Source organism: Acomys russatus, chromosome 30, assembly GCF_903995435.1.
Source record: "Acomys russatus chromosome 30, mAcoRus1.1, whole genome shotgun sequence".
NCBI classification, from domain to species: domain Eukaryota; kingdom Metazoa; phylum Chordata; class Mammalia; order Rodentia; family Muridae; genus Acomys; species Acomys russatus.
The window spans coordinates 16613048-16627030 of record NC_067166.1 but is presented as its reverse complement, the minus strand read 5'-3'; the positions used below and the strand labels follow the sequence as shown (position 1 = coordinate 16627030).

At 47.0% G+C, this 13983-nt stretch overlaps 1 protein-coding gene across 1 annotated transcript; it reads left to right on the top strand.

Annotated features, from left to right (window-relative positions):
- The first annotated feature begins 11928 nt into the window (after positions 1–11928).
- On the top strand, positions 11929–13776 carry S100z (S100 calcium binding protein Z). The gene is made up of 2 exons (XM_051172571.1): positions 11929–12118; positions 13232–13776. Exons 1-2 carry the CDS (start codon positions 11978–11980, stop codon positions 13388–13390), a joined length of 300 nt encoding a protein of 99 aa, XP_051028528.1. The 5' UTR covers positions 11929–11977; the 3' UTR covers positions 13391–13776.
- The last annotated feature ends 207 nt before the right edge of the window (positions 13777–13983 follow it).

Genomic DNA, 13983 nt, shown 5'->3' with positions numbered 1-13983 from the left:
GAGGCCTGGCCTCAAGGGCTGGGCTTGGAGAGTCCACAGGAGTAGACAAGATGGGCTGGAGTGTGGAAATGATGGTAAGTTTGGGTTGGTGCAACTTGGAGTTTGAGATGCTGAGGGGCTGTCAGCTTAGATTCTGTCCCATATGGGGTATAAAGTGGTACATAAGGATGTGCAAAACAGGATATTGCATAATTTAGGTAGGAGAAGGAGGAGGAAGGAAACCAAGGATGGAATCTAAAAGTGAGGAGGAGTAAGTTTATATAAATAAGCCTCAAGAAACACCTGGGGCTGGAGAGAAGTGTTTGCTGAGCAGAGTTTCGTTCCCTGCACCCACACCAGGAGGTCACAAACACCTGCAACCCCAACTCCAACTGTTCTAATGCAGAGGGGTTTTAATCCAAATGGCCGCTCTGGCAAGGGAATCTCATCCAAAGACCTTCTAGGTCTATGTGACCCAGCTGGAATGCAGACACCCTCTGGATTACAGTAGGATCTGGCTGGAATTCACACATGCCCTTGCACACACCTATAATCGCAAACAATGAAGGCAGGGTTAGTTTATAGAAGGAAGCAGCCATGTTTGAAAGTGATGCCTATTTAGGGGCAAAGTGACAAGTCAGGGAAAGATTTGACAGAATGAGTCAGAGATAGGATGTGACCAATTCTCACAAGAACAGGACAAGAAAGAGAGGCTCTTTAATAGTAGTGCAGGAAGAGAAAGGAGAGCTTGTTTTTTAAAAATTAATTTTAATTTTTTATTTTAGAGGAGAGCTTTTTACTGACAGTTTTTTTTTTTTTTTTTTTTTTTTTTAAAACTGGGGACTGTTTTTTTTTTTTTTTTTTTTGGAGACAGGGTTTCTTTGTGTAGCCTTGGCTGTCCTAGACTCCCTTTGTAGACCAGGCTGGCCTCGAACTCACAGCGATCCGCCTGCCTCTGCCTCCCGAGTGCTGGGATTAAAAGGCGTGCGCCACCACGCCCAGCACTGGGGACAGTTTTGCAGAGACAGGTTGCAGAGAGAACAAGGTAGACTCGGGTGAAGACAGAATGAGCCAGGGATGAGGAGCCAGAAGATTAAAACATATTGCAACAATTATTTTGAAGCCAGTAAGAGCAATTCAGCCCGAAGCCAAGAGAAGCCAGTTTGAATCAGTCAGCTTGGAGAAGAGTTTGGGCCACAACAGCTGAGTTAAACCAACCATCCAGAGTTCAGAAAGAGCTAGAAAGGCTTAGAAATTGCTCTCATCTCATCCCCTCACCTGAGGAAATAAAAACGACATTTATACTCTAATACCTTCTGGCTTCTGCAGCCACCCATGTGCATGCACACATACACAGGCACATAATTAAATACTAAAATAAACCATTGAGATTAAAAAAGAATTATATATTTATTTTATGTACATGAGTGCTCTGTCTTCATGGATACCAGAAGAGGGCATCAGATTACATTACAGATGGTTGTGAGACACCATGTGTTTGCTGGGAATTGAACTCAGGACCCCTAGAAGAGCAAACAGTGCTCTTAACCTCTGAGCCATCTCTCCAGCCCCCTATATCAGTTAGTTTTAAAGGCTTAAAAAATTATGTATATGTGTTTTGCCTGACTATATTTGTATTTGTGTGTGTGTGTGTGTGTGTGTGTGTGTGTGTGTGTGTGTGTGTGCCTACCACGTATATTCCTAGTATGCTCAGAGGTCCAAAGTGGGTGTTAGAGCCCTGGAACTGAAGTTATAGACAATTGTGACCCACCTTGTAGGTACTGGGAACCCTGCTCCTTTGCAAAAATACTTGCTGCTTTTTTGTTTGTTTGTTTGTTTGTTTGTTTCAAGACAAGGTTTCTCTGTGTAGCCTTGACTGTCCTGGACTCACTTTGTAGGCCAGGCTGGCTTTGAACTCACAGAGATCCACCGGCCTCTGTTGGGATTAAAAGTGTGCACCACCACCACCTGGTTTGAATAACTGCTACTTTTAACCACTGGGCCATCCCTCCAGCCCCTTTACTTATTTATTTGTGTGCATGCACGCATATGTGTGTGTGTGTGTGTGTGTGTGTGTGTGTGTGTGTGTGGAGAGAGAGTAGGCGTGCCACAGCATGTGTGGGGAGGTTAGAAGACAACTTGTAGGAGTCGATTCTTTCCTTTCACCATGTTGGTCTTCAAGATTGACTTCATTTTGTCAGGCTTGGCAGCAAGTGCCTCTACCTGCTCAGTCATCTCATCAGCCCTTGTGTTCTTGTCTGTGTGTCTAACCAAATCTAGGGTCTCCTTCAGCAACGTCCTTACCAGTGTCTTCAGAAACAATCAAAACAACTCATAACAAAATTTAACTTTGTGAAATCCTAGGGATTTCTTCCTTATTTGGTTTTGCCTGCTATTTGCCTAGTCAGCTTTTTTTTTTTTTTTTTCAAAACAGGGTTTCTCTGTGTAGTCTTGGCCATCCTGGACTCACTTTGTAGACCAGGCTGGTCTCGAACTCACAGTGATCCGCCTGCCTCTGCCTCCCAAGTGCTGTGATTAAAGGTGTGCGCCACCATGCCTGGCCACCTAGTTAGCTTTTAAAAGGACGTCTGTGCAACTTTTTTTTTTTTAATTTTTTTATTAATTTATTCTTGTTACATCTCAATGGTTATCCCATCCCATCCCTTGTATCCTCCCATTCTTCCCTCCCTCCTCTTTTCCCCTTATTCCCCTCCCCTATGACTGTTCCTGAGGGGGATTACCTCCCCCTGTATATGCTCATAGGGTATCAAGTCTCTTCTTGATAACCTGCTGTCCTTCCTCTGAGTGCCACCAGGTCTCCCCCTCCAGGGGACATGGTCAAATGTGAGGCACCAGAGTACGTGAGAAAGTCACTTTTTTTTTCTGACAGAAGTTGGAGTAGTCACGCCTGTTCCCACTAGAAAAATGGAGCTGCCAGGGCCGGTTCCAACTTGCCAACTCTCTGTTGATAGGGACACGGGGTGGAGTTTCTCTCTCTCTCTCTCTCTCTAGCAAGGCAATCAAAATGGAGTTGTGTAGTATGTGCGAGTCCAGAGGATTCTTGACATGTGTTACAGGTTGGGATCTCCGCTGTGTCCAAAAGGCTATGGCCCCAACTTGGAGGTAGAGGGAATTCTAGGATGGGGGCTAGCTGGAGCAGGTACCACGCTAGGGCTATGACTTTGAAGGGTTCACTGAGACCTGGCTCTACGTCTCTTTCCCTCCCTCCTTCCTTCCCTCCCTCCATCCATGAATCCACTATACTCCCCCCCCCCCCCCAGCCCCCACCCCCCGCCCATGCTGCACCACCTTGAGGTATATCCAGAAACAATATAGCCGAGTGATCGTGGATTGAAACAGTGAGGTAGAATAAATCTTCTTCCCCTTTGACTAGAGATTTTTGTCACTGAGAGGGAAGGCTAGCGCAGCATGTCCAACGAGCCCTTCATTTCTTCCCAGGGCTGCAGGCGACTCACTCTGCTCCAGTCATGGCACAAACAGATATGTGGAATTTCTAGTCAGTAGTAGTGTGATGAAGCCCCATCACACAAGGGCGATGGTGACAGTGTGCAAAGGCTAATTCATCATTTGGGTTTTTTGTTTTTTGTTTTTTTTTTTGTCTTTGTTTCTCATCGTTGCTTGTTTGTTGATATGAGATGTTCTTCCAATGTAGCCCTGGCTTGCTTGGAGCTTGTTATATAGACTAGGCTGTCCTCAAACTTATGGCAATCCTCCTGCCTCTTATTCTCAAGTACTGGGACAATAGGCATGTACCACCCACCATTATCTGCCTCTGGTTTTGTTTTTGGATATAAGGTCTTACTGACCTCCAACTCTATGTAGTTCAGTTTGGCCTGCAACTCATGATTCCCCTGTCTCTGTTTCCCAAGTCTTGAGAGCAGAGGTCTACACCACCACACCTGGCTATTGTTATTACATTCAAAACAGGGAGTCTGTAGACTGGCACATGAATATTTATGCTACTTTATAAATTGTGTGCATAAGCCAGCCATGGTTTTTCTATAATTCTAGTCTTGGGAGGCTGAGACCTGAAGATTCTTGCAAGTCTGAGGACACCTGGCACTACACAGTGAGTTCCAAGTCAGTACCGGGTACAGAGTGAGACTTTACTTTAAGAAACCAAAAACAAATGCATACGTGACGTTTATAAATGAGTGTGAGTGAGAGTCTTTGCAGTAAATAACCCCCTTAAGAGTTGATGATCTAGGAAACTGCTGGCGGCCATGCTGTAAACTCACAGAGAGAGGCCGTCTTGGTGGCCACACAAAACCCCACAGAGGCCCATTAGACTGTAACCAGATAGTTTGAATTAGCAAGAGAGATGTAGGTCAGATGTCTGGTGCCCATCCAGTGGTGTGAAGTCAATGCAAGAAGCCTATCTCTATCCTGTGACCTGCAGGACTAAGGTAAGGAATTTTGAGGTAGGTTTCTCCAGGGTCAGTTTATTTCTGAGCCCTTGAAGGCATGAGCTGGCCTACTGAAGAGGAGAGGGCACCTTTTCTGGAATCCGGGTCTTTTGAGGATGTTAGGTTTTAAAGTACAAGGGAGCAGGTGAGGCGGGATCTTGCGCCTGGGCCCTCACCCAGAGCCCCCTGGAAGGAAGGCCCCTTCCTTAAGGCAGAGACAGACTCCAAAGTCCGCGCACTATATCTCGGCCTTCTGCCACCTGGATGCGCTGTGTTTGTAACTTGCAAATCCAGTCTTGCGAGATCAGTTCTCCACAAAGAGAAAGTGGGCCTGTTTTCTGGAGCAAGGGCAGGGCTCCCTGGAGATTGAGTCTGCTGAATGGGAACCCACCGGGCTTGCAAGAACTGAGAGGAGGGCGGTGAGAGAGGGTAGGGAGGAGGGAGGGAGCAAGGGGACGGGGCTTGGGGGTGAGACGTCAAGCAGAAATGAGATTCAAAACCACTCGCAATGTGGCCCTGAGCTCTACCAGCCTCCATTTGTACTGCTGGACCTTACAGCCATTTCCCATGGTTTCCATTAGAGACATGACATAAACCCTCATTTATGTCAGAAAAAAAGGGGAGATAGGATTGTACTACAAAGCAGGAGGCTTCTCAGGTTGCCATTTATTCAAATCTTTCTCTCTGTCTCTGTCTGTCTCTCTGTCTCTCTCTCTGTGTCTCTCTCTCTGTCTCTCTCTCTAGACTGCTGGACTCGCTTTGTAGACCAGGTTAGCCTCAAACTCACAGCAGTCCGTCTGCCTTTGCTTCCCAAGTGCTGGAATTAAAGGCATGTGTCACCCCTGCCCTGGCTCAAAGCTTTCTCTTTGCTGGGGACTCTAGACTGGCCCTGTCTCCTCAGGTGGTGAGATAAGGATCCTGGAGAGAGGCTGCAGGAGGATTTTGGACTTCTGGATCGAATGCCATGAAAGTGCACTCCTGAGAAGTCCCAGTGACTCCCAAGGGACTTTGGATGTAAGCAGAGTCATTCTAATTGAATGGACCTTGGGCACTTGATGCTGAGCTCTGACAGGGCAGGGTTTTGTGGCACGAAGTGACACTTTGAGAACCAGAAATGATGGTTTGTGGTAAAGATGACACTTTGAAAGCCTAATATTATGATACTGAGGAAGGGGCTGGAAAGACAGATCAGCAGTTAAGAGCACTAGCTGTTCTTGCAGAGGACCTGGGTTCAGTTTCCAGCACCCACATGGTGCCTCACAACCACGCATAACTCTAGTTCCAGGGGATCTAGCACCCGTTTCTGGCCTGGACCTGCCCCAGGCATGTACTCGGTACACCCGGCCTTCCTTCAGATTTTCATTTCCCAAGCAGGGCGTGGTGGCGCATGCCTTTAATCCCAGCACTCGGGAGGCAGAGGCAGGTGGATCACTGTGAGTTTGAGGCCAGCCTGGTCTACAAAGTGAGTCCAGGACAGCCAAGGCTACACAGAGAAACCCTGTCTTGAAACACGCCCCCTCCGCCCCCCAAAAAGAAAGAGGGAAAAAAGAAAAACATTTCATTAGTCACATTTTAACTCTAAACAAAATTCTCTTAAAAGAATCATATCCTATTTACACTGCACTGTTTCTCGAGAACGGTTTTTAAAAACCACTCTATAGGATTTAACAGGTTGCATTAGTTTGCTTATTGTTATAGAAGAGTGGGGGCAAGTATTCGGGAGCTGTTAAGACCCTGGTTTCTGGTTTCTCAACAGGCTGTGTTGCAGCTCTGTAGCTCTGACTGCTGTGGGAATCCACCTGCACGGTAGCTCTTCACAGGCTTCGATTAGTTGCCTCAGGGGTCTCTCCTTAGGACCTCATGAGCAGCTGACTGCAAGCAGATGGAGAGATCCAAGCAGGAGCGCAGCAGGATGTGTCTTCCATTCTTGTCAGAGTCAGGGCTATGTAAGTGGCAGAGGGGTGCTGGCTGGAGCTGCCTGTGGCGATCTGAGGAATTCTCTTCAGAGCTCTCCACCCAGGTGAAGCTAGACTCTTGACCTCAGCCAGAAAGCATTTCAGGGAAAGATAGATGGGATAAATTTACTCAAGAGATTTTTCAAGACGGAGTGAGCGTGTTAATAGGAAGAGAGGCTCTCAGAGAAAGGACAAGACACACCGAAGAGCGTGGGTGTAAGCCTCTCAAGAGAGACGCTCGTACGTGGAGTAACAGTAGCATATATGATTGGGTGGCCCTCAAGGTACATCTCAGATGCTTCCCAAGAGACTTCTTCCCCGACCCCACCCTTCGATTTGGTGGAGTAAAAGTATAAGGTTGCCCTGAGGGCGTCACACATTGTAATCAGCTAAGATAAAACCATGAGCCCAAGATTGCCTATGGGAGTTAAGATGAGTGTTTTATTATAAGTGAGATTTTTTTTTTTTTTTAAATTTGAGATTCTACAAACACTGTAGGCTTATGGCAGGGAAGGAAGATTAAACCTTATACACTCAGGCCTTAAGTATAGTTCCTGTTATTTTTAGCATTCTTACTTGAAATAGCTCTACACAAAAAGAATATTGTCTTGGTAGGCAGCGTTCACAGGTGCTGGTGTTAATTATGCTGGGATTTGTCCATTTCCTCCTTCCTTCTAATGTGGGCTCCTGGGATTGGACGCCAGGGTCTCATGCTTGCACTGCACTTTCCTGACGGAGCCATTTCCCCAGGTTTGTGCCAGAATTTTTTCTTTTTCTTTTTCTGAGACAGGGTTTCTCCCTACAGCCTTGGCTGTCCTGGACTCACTTTGTGTCCAGGCTGGCCTCGAACTCACAGCAACCTGCCTGCCTGCCTCTGTTTTCCAGGGCCGTTAATAAGCTTTTGTGTCCTGTTACTCACTTGTATAAAAGACTTTTGAGCCTGGTGGTGGTGGCACACGCCTTTAATCCCAGCACTCATGAGGCAGAGAGGCAGGTTGATCACTGTGAGTTCAAGGCCAGCCTGGACACAAAATGAGTCCTGGACAGCCAAGGCTACACAGAGAAACCCTGTCTTGAAAAACCCGAAAGAAAGAAAGAAAGAAAGAAAGAAAGAAAGAAAGAAAGAAAGCAAGAAAGCAAAAGTTTTACACAGTTCTCTAGTCACTATTGCAATGCTTAGGGAATTTTTGATTTCTTTAATGTGTATATCTACTTTTAAAGATTTGTCAATTTATTTTTATTTTATGTGTATGAGTGTTTTGCCTGCAGGCGTATATGAGCATGTGCATCCCTGATGCCCTTGGAGACCGGAAGAGGTGGTCTGGTCCCTGGACCTGGAGTTACAGACAGTGTGAGCCACCATGTGGGCTCTGGGACCTAACCTGGAACCTCTGCAAGAGCGGCAGTGTTCTCAACTACTGAGCTATCCCTTCAGCTTTTCTTTTTTATGTTCTTCTTTATCTGATCGCACCAGTGACTGTGGCCAGTCTCTCCTCAGTTGATAGCCCTTCATATACAAAACACCCTTAATGCTAGCTCTCTTCCTTGGGTAAAATAATTCAATTTTGTTAGCTTTTTCTCATGATGACAGTGTGTGTGTGTGTGTGTGTGTGTGTGTGTGTGTGTGTGTGAGAGCACAGGCATCAGATCCCTCAGAGCTGGTGTTACAGATGTGCATGGATGCTCACGTGGTTGTGTGCTGGAATCCCAACAGGTGTCCTGAGGATTGAGCAGCCAGCAATCTCTCCAGCCTCTTCTTTCTCTTGTTCGATTCACTGTCAAGTGTACTCAAAAAGAATTCTCTGGGCTGGAGACTTGGCTCAGCAGGTAAGAGCACTGGCTGTTCTCTCAGAGGACCCAGTTCAGGTCCCAGCATCTACTTGGTGGCTCACAACTGTCTGTAACTCCAGCTCCGGGGCATCCAACATCCCTTTGGCCTCCTGGCCACACCAGGTACCAGGCATACAGGCAGGCAACTCTCTCTCTCTCTCTCTCTCTCTCTCTCTCTCTCTCTCTCTCTCTCTCTCTCTCTCTCTCTCACACACACACACACACACACACACACACACACACACACACACACACACGCTCGAGCGCGTTAAACAAACAACAAACAGACTTAAAAAAATATTTATTTTACATGAGTGCCTTATCTGCATGTATACCTGCCGCCAGAAGAGGGCATCAGATCCAAGTATAAGTGGTTGTGAGCCTCCATGTGGTTCCTGGGAATTGAACTCAGGACCTCTGGAAGAGCAGACAGTGCTCTTAACCGCTGAGCCACTTCCCCAGCCCACAAAAAGACTTTTAATAATTTCTCACTTGTGGATTTCATCGGCCTCTATCTTACCCCAGAAGTGTTCCTTTTAAACTTTTTCAGGTCTTTCCATTTCCTCATTCTTTGCACAGTAACTTGCATGCAAATTTGGGCTTCTTAGCTCTGAGAGTCATGACTCATTCCTAGATGAAAACAGGACACTTGAGTGAAGCACACAGGACAGCCCTTCTGGGCACTTGTCACCTTGTCCTTGTCCTTAGGGTGACAGAGTCTTGTTGAACCTTTGGTGGTGTCTTTGTTTCTGAGTGTCTTAGGGTGATCTCAGGCTAAGGCTTTTTGTAAGCCCTTGCTAAGGGTTTTATGGGCTCAGATCCAAGTGCATTCCATGAATGGCTCTCAGAGCAGTTCCAGAGCCTGACACTAAAGGGCAGCACACACCAAAGAAAACCTTTAGGTCAGAGAAACAGGTATCTGCCTGACCGTGGAACTCCCGCATAGAGGAGCCAGACTCGCTCTTAAATCCGACCACAGCATCTCAACCTTTGTTATCTTCTCTATTAGAAGTTTTGCCTGTCACTTGAATTCTCCAAATAAAGAGTTCTGAGGTTGAATACAATTTGAATACAATGTTGCTGAGACCCAAGCACTCTGAACAATTTACCTACTTCAGTGTACTTTGGTGCACATTTTTCTCCTTGGTTTTTCTAGACAGGGTTTCTCTGTGTAACAGCTCTGGCTGTCCTGGAACTCGCTCTGTAGGCCAGGCTGGCCTCGAACTCACAGAGATCCACCTGCCTCTGCCTCCCAAGTGCTGGGGTTAAAGGCGCGCGCCACCACCACCCGGCTAGTTTGGTGCACATTTAATCCCAAACTCAAACTGAATTTCATCAAAATAATCCCTTCTCCTTTTGATGAGCAAAGTTTTGTTTTTGTTTTTGTTTTTTGAGAGTGGGTTTCTCTGTGTATCCTTGGCTGTCCTAGACTCACTTTGTAGACCAGACTGGCCTCCAATTCACAGCGATCCACCTGCCTCTGCCCCCCCCCCCCCCCCCCCCCCCCCCCCCCCCCCCGAGTGCTGGGATTAAAGGTATGTGCCACCACGCCCGGCTTTTTTTTTTTTTTTTTGTGGGAGTGGACTATTTTCTTTCAGTCATCAATGAGTAGGTGGGATGCAGTCAAGGCGAGAGAGTTCAACGTTTCTGTCTGTATGCAGGTAGGGACAGTTCGTTCCGGTTGCGTGGCTGCTGATCCTGCTGTGATCAAGGGCTGTGACAACAGAATTGGGGGGCAGACTGGAGGAGCACAGAGTGTTGTACGGAGCCTCGTGCCTTGAGGCCTGATGGTGCCAAGGAGTGACCGTTTAAGGTGCTGGGGTGGGAATTGGGAGTGGGTGACAGAGATGGCCCAAGCAGGGGCAGGAGGTGTGAAGAGGATGGGTGTTTTAATTTGATCCTAACCAAATCTGAAAAGCTTATGGGAGTCTTCAGCAAGAAGGCGTCCAGATGGAAATTGGGTAGGTCAGCTTGGTGTTTAGCAGACACCTGGGCTAAAGATTTAGAAATTACAGAAGTGTCCAAGAATACTCCAGGAATAACAGTTCAGAACCCCAGCATAAGAGAGCATTCAAAATGGAGGGAAAGTGGTCACAGAACCTTGGGGATAGCCTTAGCAGGAAAACTGAACCCGAAGGAGACACGAGTGTTCTTTGCATTTGACGCGGTCCAGGAAAGCTAACAGTAAGATTTGCTACAGGATAAGGTTCTTCTGGCCACCACATCTGGCTTTTTATGTGGGCATTAGGAATCCAGCTCAGGCCCTCTTGCTTGTGAGTCATCGTATTTGGGAATACCCCTAAACGTTCCTACACCCACAGCTTTTCTACCGTCCACAGATGCCAGGTGGTGTTTTCCTACCCTTGATAAGCTTAAAATTGGTGGTAACTAACTGCATAAACCAGGAAGACTTGTGCTCCCTTGTTCTGCCTTGAAACCCATTGTGCAGTCCATGTACAGTTGAGGACTTAGTAGTCTATTAGGCAGACATAAGATTGAGAGTGCGAACCAGCCTGTACATATACACAGGCGCATGCATGCACACACACACACACACACACACACACACACACACACACACACACACACCTCTTTGTCTCTCATTTTGTTCTTGTTTTATGTTCTTCTTTTTGGTTTTTCGAGACAGGGTCTCTCTGTGTAGCCTTGGCTGTCCTGGACTCGCTTTGTAGACCAGGCTGGCCTCGAACTTACAGTGATCCTCCTGCCTCTGCCTCCCGAGTGCTGGGATTAAAGGTGTGCACTCCCACCGCCCGGCTTTGTTTTATGGTTTTCAATACTAGGTCTCCCTTTAACACAAACGAGTCTTGAACTCACTCTATCCCAGGCTGGCCTCAAACTCATAACATTCCTACTCCAGCTTTTGAGGAATTGGGGCAACAGACAGGAGCCCCCACTCGCTGCTCCATGCGCTTTTCACTACCAGAGCATTTTCCTGCAGCTTCCGCTGTCTTGGTTTTGACAGTGAGCACTCCACCGGGTCAGTGTGACTAGTCCCTTGACCTCGCAAGTGCACTGCCGAGGGCTGTCTGGGGTTGAGCCATGTTTCTTCTCTGCTACTCTATTTTTAGACTTCACCCTAATCACCAACTTCCTAGCGACAAACTGTACCTCTACCCATATTCCCACAGGAGCAGGACAGAGGGCTTTTCCTTCCCACTTTGCCGTCTTCTCTAAGACCCAGCACACACTCACCTTCCTCCCCCACCCTTGGGGCAGCAGTGCACATCTGTTCACTCTGCTGATTAAAAACAGACTCAGAGGAATCCCCAGTTGAGTCTCTTGTCTCCGATAATTGTCACTTGTTGGGACCAGGTGTGCCAGGTGGAAATCCAGGGTCTCAGTGCTCAGAGTGTCACTGTGAACACCTGTAGACAGCTGCATCCTGCCGAGTGGGTAAGAAGACTTTCCTCCTCTCTTGCTTTTTTATTCTTTTGTTTTATTTTATTATTTTATTTTCAATTCTGTGTTTTAACATGCCTCTGGGCCTTCTTAGTTGTTAAACTATAAAGTGCTGGAGGGGCTGGGGGGTGTAGGGATTGGGGAGGAGAAAAACCAATCCCTGCAATGCTCTCATTTTCAGCTTGCTCTAGAATGGGCGCAGCACTGTCTTTAGTGCACAATTACTACAGTTTGAGAACAGTCCCTTGTGTCCTCTGCTTTCACGAAAAGAGTTGACGTGTCCCCTATCTGCTTCCTTTGAGCAAGCGCCTTCGCCCTGGTCCGGTGGCCTGCTCCAGGAGTCATCCGCTCGCTCTGCTCCCCAAAATGCCCACCCAGCTGGAGCTGGCTATGGACACTATGATTCGCATCTTCCACCGGTACTCTTGCAAGGAGGGGGACAGGTTCAAGCTCAACAAGGGGGAACTGAAGATGCTGTTACAGCGAGAGCTCACGGAGTTCCTCACGGTGAGTCCGCTTTCCGCCTCAGCTGCCAGTGCGTAGACGGAGTATATGGCTTTGGGGACCCGTGTTAGACACGCTCTGTCTGTAACTTGTTTCAAGACCCTGAGTGCCGGGGAAGAAAACCCTGGAGATCTTTGTTTTCTGCAGACACAGGCAGGAAGCCATTTCCTTTCTGCTGTATAAAGCTCCAGGTATTGCTAGCTATTATTAATTATAACGAGAATCCTGGATATAACTAGCTGTATCTTTCTTTCTTTCTTTCTTTCTTTTTTTTTTCTGCTCCAGAATATTGAATATTGGGTAAAAGGGGAAAAAAAAAAAAAAAATAACCACAACGTAACGTAATTGTCAACTCTTGGAGAACCTAGCTGTAGCAGTAAGGAAAATGGCTCCTGGGTACTTCTGCTTGTGTGTCTCAGACACTGTACTAAGTGGGGCTATGAGATAAAATAGTTTGTACCCCATATAATACTTGGGACATACTTATTGAATACATGTTTTTTTTTTTTAATCTGAAATTCAAATTTATTCAGGTATCTAGTACTGGCTGAATCTAGCAAACTTGGTACTAAGCACTAAGCACCTTCTAAGGTCTTGGAGCATCTCATATCATTTGGGTGGAGACTATTCATCCCATGAGATAAATTAGGGAATTCTGAAATGTTACATAATTGCTCAATAGCCTACTGATGCAATTGATAGGGCCACTCATTGTCCCTTTTGACTTTGAAGCCTCTGGGTGTCTTAGTCCTCCACCCCCCACCCCCCAACCCCCCATCCCTCTACTGTCCCCCCGGGGTTCTGGTCTCCTGCCTGTGGTGTCCAGTAAACGCATTTCCAGCATCCACAGCTCACTTGAATCTGCTGCTGTTTACTTTGCTTTCCTGGCTGTTGGGTGTGAGCTGTGGAGTTCTGCGGACCTGGGGCTGCGGCTAGGCTCTTGGCTGGCTCAGGTCTTGCGACTAGACTTCTGGGAACTGTCTTTAGGGGCTAAAAGGAGAGATTGAAACTTTCATGCAAACAGGAGGAAGATGCGACCTCAGTTGTCGTGACACTCCCCCCCCCCCCCAGGCCTCCGAGTTAGAAACTTTCTTTCTTTCTTTCTTTTCTTTTTAGTGCCAAAAGGATCCCCAGTTGGTGGATAAGATAATGCAGGACCTGGATGCCAATAAGGACAACGAAGTGGATTTTAATGAATTTGTGGTCATGGTGGCGGCTCTGACAGTCGCCTGCAATGATTACTTTGTAGAGCAACTGAAGAAGACAGGCAAATAAAAATGACTAGTGAGCTAATGGAAGGCAGACATAGATCCAAGCTCTGTACCCACCGTGAGTCTGTATCCTTTCCATTGACAGACACAGTGAAATGACACTGTGTTACACATGCATACTTACTAGCGTTAAGTTATATTCACCTTGACATAGTGACGTCTCGCACAAATATTCCAGACCTCATGCGGTCTTTACAATTTACCTATCTTACTAAAAACATTATGATTTATTCGTCAAATGGAGAGCACTCACAAATGTAGCCGCCTTTGAAATGAGACTCAGAGTTGATGGACTTCTAAGATCTCATTCTTAAATCGTGTTTTGAGATTTCTTCCGTACTGAAGAGTTTCCTAGGTTCTCCCCATGGGCTCCTTAAATGTGCTGCAAACAACAGAAGCTGTGGGGGCGCACAAAGGCTGGTAAAGAGAAGACTGGAGCCCTGCTGTGGTGGCGCATGCCTTTAAATCCCAGGCAGAGATCTCTATGAGTTCCAGGCCAGCCAGGGCTACACACAGAGAAACCCAGGAGAGAGGGAGAGAGAGACAGAGACAGAGACAGAGACAGAGAGAGACAGACAGACACTGGCCTCAGTGAGT